The sequence below is a fragment of the Triticum dicoccoides genome, chromosome 2B (assembly GCF_002162155.2).
Source record: "Triticum dicoccoides isolate Atlit2015 ecotype Zavitan chromosome 2B, WEW_v2.0, whole genome shotgun sequence".
NCBI lineage: Eukaryota > Viridiplantae > Streptophyta > Magnoliopsida > Poales > Poaceae > Triticum > Triticum dicoccoides.
In genome coordinates this window covers 65937515-65946547 of record NC_041383.1, presented here as the reverse complement: position 1 = coordinate 65946547, position 9033 = coordinate 65937515, and the positions used below count along the sequence as shown (strand labels likewise).

The window sequence follows — 9033 nt, the reverse complement described above, 5'->3', positions numbered from 1 at the left end:
GGGACTCGTGTCAACAGAGGTGGAGCTCGATAGTGTGGGCTGGGCCAAGGAAACGGCCTGCAAGCCCACCTCGCACCCAAAGGCCGGGACGGCGCCACGGCGGCACCTTGAAATACCTCCGCCTTGGCGCCCAGCGTAACCGCCCCAACCAACAGCTTTCCTCGCCGGAGTCCCCGACAAACCCTCGCCCTCCCTCCACCGCGCAGCAGCCCACTGCCTCCGCCCTCCAGCGCCGGCGACCGATGGACCGGTTCCACGACAGGCACCACGTGCGGCTGCGGAGCCGCGTGCAGCGCACCTACCTCCACGCCGCCGACGACGGGGAGAGCGTCACCCTCAGCCAGCTCCGCGCCTCCATGAACGCGGCGTGGGCGGTGCACATCTACAACGGCGACGACGGCCCGTACCTGCTCCTCCACAGCGCCGCCTGCGGCCGCTACCTCGCCGCCACGGCCACGCCGGCGAGGCTCGGCCACCGCGGCCTCCGCGCGGAGCTGCGCGACTACGACCAGCCGGGCGTGGAGGCCGTCATGTGGCGGGCCGTGGGGTCGGGCTTCGCGGACGACGTCGTCCTGCTCCGCAACGTCGGCGGCCGCTACCTCCGCGCCAACGGCAGGTACCTCCCCTGGAACTCCTCCGGCGTCAGCGTCGACGACGAGGCCAGCGCCAGCTCCATGATGTACTGGGTTGTCGAGCCCATCCCCGCCAGAGACCGCTGGAACATGCCCTTCCTTCCTGACCCGCCTCCGGTGAGTTCGCCATGACCGACCTGCTTCTTGAATTGCTTCCGGCGATTGAGCGAATTCTTCTTGAACCGTAGTTCAATTATGTTGTTGCCAAATGTGATTCGACTGCAGCTCTTGATATACCTCCTCGGGGTCATCTACCCGGAGCCGGGACGGCTGATCCGGTTCGTGCGGGCGCAAGACGACGGGCACTACCCCGAGGCCGAAGGCTGGCAGCAGTTCTGGTTCAGGGGGAGGTCCGCGTTTCGCCTGAGGGACGACCTGGGGTTACTCGTCGGCGCCGGCGTGTACTACCTGAACATCACCATGTGCGTCCGAGCGGGCCGCCACGGGAGGCTGACCCCGCTCGTTGTCAACCTGCCCGACGGCGGCTATGGCGAGACCCTCGAGATTGTCGTCTTCATGGCCGACACCCCTGGTGAGAGCCTCTCTCCATGCCCCAACTTCCCAAGTATCTGCTAATGGTGACAAGAACTGAAAACTGATGGTCTTTGGTTGAATTTTGTTCAGATTTTGGTGCAGATAGATGCTATTTGCTGCATGACCATGATATTTTGGGGTTTAATTTAGTGGGGTGTTAATCTACTTGTCTTACTGAAATTGCTCTAGTCTGAATCTGTTGAAGTCTGAAACTGTTAGGTGTTAAAACAGTTCGCTGAAATTGTTGTAGTCTGAAAAATAGTTAACTGAATCTGTTGATATCTGTTGGGAATTGTCTGCAACTGCTGTAATCTTGTTGGTAAGTAAAATATGATATGTTATTGGGGGAATAAATCATTATCGAACTTGAAACACCAACTCAGTTGACTCGTTTGATTTAGCCAATTTTACTCGCATTGAATAACCAGTGAACAAAACTCAGGTTCCAACAATACTAAATAAATCTCGTTTCTGCACATGAGCTTTATTCAGGTTTTGTACATGAGCGGCAATCTTGGTCTTGTTATTCTTTTTATTTTCTAATCTGATCGTGCTTGGAAAAAGGATATTATGATTCGTTTTGTTATGACTTGGAGAAAGGTAAAAGTAGTTGGATGAAAATAGTAGATGCCATGTTAATTTATCAAAGCTAGTTGCACATTTCTGCCCTTGATTCAGATAATCCAGTTCATCGATTTCATAGTATAGATTATGGTAGCTGAAAAGCCAAATCAAGTTCAGTCATCTCATTTTACCTTTGCAGAGAAGATACTCATTTTCTAACCTGTGAATAAAATTCAGGTAGTATCTTACAATAGTGCATAAAATCTCTAGTTCCTTGCACATTATATTGTTTCAGTTTTTTCCATCTTGATATTGTTGTTGATTGTTGGTCTGCTGCCTAATTGGTTCATAATTTCTGCTAATTCAGCATACAATGAGCTGCGACACCCGGATGTCGACGCGGAGTAGAGAAAGATAGAAGCGGGAGTCATGAAACTTCACCTTCCACAAGTTTCGCCGCCTCGACGACAGCAGAACTGGATGCTTATTTCTGCCTATATAGTTAGATAGATCTATGTTCAAAAACTCTCTCTGTTTCTTCTGGTAGCTGAACTTGCTCCGTTCTGGATTCAGAACTGCTGAGTGTTGTGCCCAATGGCTGAACAATTTTGTAGGTCGTTGCAGTGTCGCTCTTTCGACATTCATCTCTGAGATGATATTTCTGGTATGCTTCGTAGATGATCTTGCAACATTTTTAGATTATGCATTCAGCGTCATTGGAAAATGCAGTGGCTTTGTCGCTTTGACAATGAGCTAATGGTCCTGCATTCATTTTTTAGACTATGTATTTCGTGTACAAAAGGAAAATTTTAGTGTTTTTAGTTGTTCTGCCTTGATAGTATTTTTCCTGATAGCTATGGATAGTGTTTTTTTACTTATACTTCCTTGTGTGTTTAAAGTTCTTAATTTCCGGCCTGCATGTACCAGGAAGAAATGAGGCCATGAGTAAAGCGAAAAGGCCTTACGATAGAATTGTATAAAGCTTTTAAAAAATGATGATAGCACACTGGAACTTCCCACAGGTTCATACAAATTTGATGATAGTCTTTGTTCAGATTTTGGTGCAGATGCTTATTTGGGTTTACTTTAGTGGGGGTGCTAATCTACTTGTCTTACTGAAGCTGTTACAGTCTGACAAAAAGGTTACTGAAATTGTTCTAGTCTGACAACAGTTAACTGAATCTGTTGAAGTCTGAAACTGTTAGGTATCTGCAACTGTTGAAATCTTGCACAAGTTGATCTGAAATTGAAACCCCAAATCAGTTGATTCACCTCCTTTCAGCCTTAACAGAGAAGATGGTGATAACCGTTTGATTTAGCCCATTTTACTCACGAAATTCAGGTTCCAACAATATTAAATAAATCTCGTTTCTGCACATGAGCTCTATTCAGGTTTTGTACACGAGCTGCAACCTTGGTCTTGTTATTCTTTTTATTTGCAAGACTTTGAGATTTAAATTGTTCAGAAATGTACTGTTGTTCTTGAATCTATTTTTGCTGCATGAACATGATATTTGGGCTCTTGCTTCGTCGAGTGCTAACCTGACCATGCTTGGAAAAGGGATATTATGATTCGTTTTGTTACGAAACTATTGTTGTCCTGTAGAAAGGTAAAAGTAGTTGGATCAAACTAGTTGCACATTTCTGTCCTTGATTCAGATAATTCAAATAAACTTATGGAAGCTAAGAAGCCAAATCGAGTTCAGTCATCTCATTTCACCTTTGCAGAGAAGATACTAATTCTCTAACCTGTGAATACAATTCAGCTAGTATCTTACAATAGTACATAAAATCTTTAGTTCCTTGCACATTATATTGTTTCAACTCTTTTTTCCTTCTTGGTCTTGTTATTAATTGTTGGTCTGCTGCCTAATTGGCTCATCATTTCTGCTAATTCAGCCTACAATGAGCGGCGACACCCAGATGTCAACGCGGAGTTGAGAATTATCAGAGCGTGGGTCTGGATGTTCACATGTCCACAAGTGCTGCTGCCTCGACGACAGCAGAACGGGGCGCCTACTTTTGCCTATGGATAGATAGATATAGGTTCAGAAAACTCTCTGTTTCTTCTGCTAGCTTCAGAACTGCTGAGAGTGTTGCGTCCAATGGCTGAACAATTTTGTAATTCTGAGATGTGATTTCTGGTGTGCTTCATAGACGAAGCAGTTCACTGTAGGGGTTATTGCAATGAGTCGAGGATTCTGCGATATTTGTAGATCATGCATTCTGCATCACTGGAAAATGCAGTGGTTTTGACAATGAGTTGATAGCCCTGCATTCATTTTTAGACCTATGCATTTTGCGTACAATGGAAAATTTAGTGGGTTTTTCCTCAGAGGTATTGATTGTGCTTTTAGTTGTGCTGCCTTGTGTGTTTAGTGTCCTTAATTCCTGGCACAATTGGGAGGCTCATAATTTAGCTAAAGCTTCAGTTTCCCTTACCTTGGGGTGCCATGTGTGGCTTTTAGATCCCCAGAGTTCATTTGTATGGCACAAAACGTTGTCAGTTGAATATAACAGTGGGGAACTTTCTCAAAAAATAAATAAATAAGGCAGATCTTATTCGGCGTATAGGTTTCTCAAAAAAATAAAAATTATCGACGCATATGTAGCGAGAGCAACTAATTAATTAAGAGATAACCCATTCCCAAACAAAATACTCATATATATATTAAGGGGTAACCCTTGCGGAATCCACGGGAGTTGGGGCTCCAACGCCAAGGCCACCACATTGGCTACCTCCACTAGAGGGACATGCAAAAATCAATTGTGGACGCTGCCGTGTCGAGGGCTGGAAGGTAAAGTAGTCATCAAAGGAACGGACGCCATGGTAAAGACGATCAAAAACATTATTTCGCATCTGTAAGCGGCGGCAAGAATTGTTAGCGAATAGGGCATCAGGGGCAAGGTAGTCGTCCATCAGCGTCAAAATGGTCACGTGCCCCGTAGCGGTTGAGCACTCGATGGGTCTTGGCTGATCCCTTGAAATTGAGAACATGCTCTTTCGCACGCTCCGCGTCTGCAAGGACCACCCGCATTATCACCGTCTCATCCATGTAGTCCTCCTTGTCGGACGACTCAACAAAGTGCTGGTATATGTACTCCATATCCGAATCAGTTGCTTCAAAGAAGGGACAAAAAAATTAGCACAAGCATTTCACTAAACAACTGTTGGGCATGGTGACTACCGTAGGGGTGGATGGTACCTATGCAGCGGACGGAGGAGAGGCATGGAACAATTGCGGAGGAGAAGCGGCCTGGAGCTCGGGTGTAGCGCCGGAGGAGACGGAGTTGTCGAGTTCCGGCAAGGGCGTGGCGGGGTGTCCAGGGTGGTGAAGCGGCGGCGGAGGCAAGAGAGGAAATGGTTGCAGAGACATATGGGATAATGGACGTGCGGGGTCCGGGAGGGATTTTGGGTGGGTCGAAGGTGTCGAAGTCCTACGTGGCTGCTATCTGAAGTACTGTAGAGCCCCCAAATTTGTTTTGACTTTGCGGGAAAAAGTGCGTCCGGACCGGGCGGCGGAGCGATAGAAATCCGCGTTGGATGTCTAAACAGGGCTGGAGCACACCATGGTCCGCTTTGGAGATGCCCTTAAGAGACACCAGACTAACAAAAAAGAGCCAATACTATTTTGCAAACTCCTATTATTAATTCTTTGGGGCAGGATGCTCTTGTTCGGAAACTAACTCCTGCAAGTGATTGCTCTTCAAAAAGTGACTACAAATATTGTTTCAATAATCTTGCTCCAGCTAACCAGAGAACGAAACAGTTCTCCAATAGATTTTTGATCTTCTTAATCAGATATGGAAAGAAAAACAGATTGTGCCAAGAGTTCAAACTTTTGCTTGGAAGCTTCTTCGTCGAACTCTTCCCACTGGTAAACGAGCAAGTAAGTTCTCGAAACACATTGTGGAAGAGTGTGCTAGATGTGGTACTTTAGAGGATGAAATGCACATGTTTTTTCCATGCCCTTTCTTTAAAGCTGCTTGGTTCTCCTCTCCATGGTTCATCAGAACGGAGGTCATCGCCAATTATCATCATTCAATTCCTTAAATAATTTAGGCTTTGCTCACTTATGCTCATCCACATATCAATATCACTAGTTTATACACTTTTTTGTGGTGTATTTTGAAGGGCAAGAAATCATGCTCTATTTGGTAGAAAATTTTGCAAACCATCACAAGTGTTCCCTGTAGCTAATGCTATTATGCAGGGCTCTAAGCTCGAAGATATCACGACTCCACAGAAACAACGCTCCATTTGCTCTGCAAATTAACCAGCTGATTGTGCCACAATAAGATATTTTTCGACCTGCAGGTAATGCCATCTTCTGTGATGCGGCCTGGAAAAATGATGACGATGTCCAATCATCTCTGGCGGGCGTTGGCATCATCATCCAAACTGGAGACAATCAGCATTGTCAACAATTGCATGTCTCTGCTTTGTCTCTACCAACGTCCTCTCCCCTTCGTTGAAGTGTTCGGCTTGCATCTTGCTACCGTGCTTGCTGAAGTACTTCATATTCAGGAACCACGCTTCTATTCAGACTGCTCTGTCTTGGTGTCAAAGGCAAATTCCATCTTTAAGGATACAGGTCATTGAAGCATCAGACCCACACTTAGAGCTATTCAGGAATCCCAGACTTTCCATTGTAGCAGGATAGCTCATGTCAACAGGTTTTTAAATGTGAAGGCACACCATCAGGCAAAGCTAGCTCTCAAAATTCATAATAGGCATCTAGTCCCTCCGTTCCATAATGTAAGACGTTTTTCGACACTAGTGTCGAAAAACGTCTTACATTATGGGACGGAGGAAGTAGTTGTTAGGTGTCTTTCTTCAGACACAGGTCTTTGCCCTGATAGAGATGTTATTTCCAGGTCAAGTGTGAATCCATTAAATAAAAAACTTTCATGTTAAAGAAAAAACACGAGCACACCACCACAAAATAGGAAAGGGGCTCCTCGCGGGAGGAGGAGGAATAGAGAGACAGACGGCGCTCGGTAATGTGGGCTGGGCCCGGAAGCCCACCTCGCACTCGAAGCCCGGGACGGCGGCACCTTTGAAATACCTCCGCCTAACCACCGCAACCAACAGCTTTCCTCGCCGGAGTGCCCAGCAAACCAAGAATCCCTCGCCCTCCCTCCACCGCCACCGCGCGCCTCTGATCTCCAGCGCCGGCGACGATGGACCGCTTCCAGGACGGGCACCACGTGCGGCTGCGGAGCCTAGTGCACCGCACCTACCTCCACGCCGCCGACGACGGGGAGAGCGTCACCCTCAACCAGGTCCACGGATCCCTGAACGCGGCGTGGGCGGTGCACATCTACAACGGCGGAGACGACGATGCTGTCGGCTGCGACTACTTCGGCGGCCCGCGTCTGCTCCTCCACAGCGCCGCCTACGGCCGCTACCTCGCCGCCACGGCCACGCCGGCGAGGCTCGGCCACCGGGGCCTCCGCGCGGAGCTGCGCGACTACGACCAGCCGGGCGTGGAGGCCTTCATGTGGCAAGCCGTGGATTCGGGCTTCGGGGACGACGTCGTCCTGCTCCGCAACGTCGGCGGCCGCTACCTCCGCGCCAACGGCAGGTTCCTCCGCTGGAACGCCGGCGTCAGCGTCGACAACAGCGTCAGCTCCATGATGTACTGGGTCGTCGAGCCCATCCCCGCCAGAGAGGACATGCCTGCCCTTCCTGCCCCGCCTCCGGTGAGTTGGCCATGACCGACCCGCTTCTTGATACCTCATCTTCGTGAATTGCTTTCGGCGATTCAGCGAATTCCTCTTGAACCGTAGACGTATAGTTCATTCTGTTCTTGCGAAATTTGATTTGGAGCAGTTCTTGATCTCCTGAACATAACCATCTTCGTGATTCAACTGCAGAATCCCCCATACGGATACCTTCTCGGGGTCATCCACCTGGAGCCGGCACGGCTGATCCGGTTCGTGCGAGCGCTCGACAACGGGCACTTCCCCGACGACCCCGAGCACGAAGCCTGGCGCCAGTTCTGGTTCCGGGGGAGGTCCGCGTTTCGCCTGAGGAACGACCTGCGGTTCCTCGTCGGCGCCGGCGTGTACTACCGGAACATCGCCATGTGCGTCCGAGCGGGTCGCTACGGGAGGCTGACCCCGCTCGTCGTCGACCTGCCCGACGGCGGCTATGGCGAGACCCTCGAGATTGTCCTCATCCGGGCCGAGACCCCTGGTGAGTCAGAGCCTCTCTCCATGTACTGTATCTCCTAACTGAAAACCGAAATTGTTCTAGTCTGAATCTACTTGTCTTACTTGTCTTACTGAAGCTGTTACTGAAATTGCTCTAGTCTGAATCTGTTGAAGTCTGAAACTGTTAGGTGTTAAAACAGTTCACTGAAATTGTTGTAGTCTGAAAAATAGTTAACTGAATCTGTTGAAGTCTGAAACTGCTAGGTGTTGGGAATTGTCTGCAACTGCTGTAATCTTGTAGATAAGTAAAATATGAATGTTATTGGGGACATAAATCATTATGGAACTTGAAATTGCACCTCAGGTTTAGCCAGCAATACTAAATAAATCTCGTTTCTGCACCTGAGCTTTATTCAGGTTTTGTACATGAGCTGCAATCTTGGTCTTGTTATTCTTTTTATTTTCTAATCTGATCGTGCTTGGAAAAAGGATATTATGATTCGTTTTGTTATGACTTGGAGAAAGGTAAAAGTAGTTGGATGAAAATAGTAGATGCCATGTTAATTTATCAAAGCTAGTTGCACATTTCTGCCCTTGATTCAGATAATCCAGTTCATCGATTTCATAGTATAGATTATGGTAGCTGAAAAGCCAAATCAAGTTCAGTCATCTCATTTTACCTTTGCAGAGAAGATACTTATTTTCTAACCTGTGAATAAAATTCAGGTAGTATCTTACAATAGTGCATAAAATCTTTAGTTCCTTGCACATTATATTGTTTCAGTGTTTTTTTCTTCTTGATGTTGTTATTGATTGTTGGTCTGCCGCCTAATTGGCTCATAATTTCTGCTAATTCAGCCTACAATGGGCTGCGACACCCAGATGTCAACGCGGAGTAGAGAAAGATCGGAGCAGGAGCCCTGAAAGTACACCCGTCCACAAGTTTCGCCGCCTCGACGACAGCAGAACTGGACGCCTACTTTTGCATAGATAGATAGATATAGGTTGAGAAAACTCTTTCGTTTCTTCTGCTTGCAAAACATGCTCCGTTCTGGATTCAGAACTGCTTATGGTGTTGCTTCCAATGGCTGAACAATTTGTAGGTCCTTGCATTTCATCTCTGAGATGTGATTTCTGGTGTGCT

General features: G+C 47.5%; 2 protein-coding genes across 2 annotated transcripts; both read left to right on the top strand.

Annotated features, from left to right (window-relative positions):
* Nucleotides 1-242: 242 nt before the first annotated feature.
* LOC119367150 lies at nucleotides 243-2138 on the top strand. The gene is made up of 3 exons (XM_037632752.1): nucleotides 243-749; nucleotides 858-1164; nucleotides 2098-2138. The coding sequence occupies exons 1-3, from the start codon at nucleotides 243-245 to the stop codon at nucleotides 2136-2138; spliced, it is 855 nt and encodes a 284-aa protein (XP_037488649.1).
* Nucleotides 2139-6914: 4776 nt separating this feature from the next.
* Nucleotides 6915-8788, top strand: LOC119367149. Its single transcript, XM_037632751.1, has 3 exons — nucleotides 6915-7436; nucleotides 7611-7932; nucleotides 8748-8788. The coding sequence occupies exons 1-3, from the start codon at nucleotides 6915-6917 to the stop codon at nucleotides 8786-8788; spliced, it is 885 nt and encodes a 294-aa protein (XP_037488648.1).
* The last annotated feature ends 245 nt before the right edge of the window (nucleotides 8789-9033 follow it).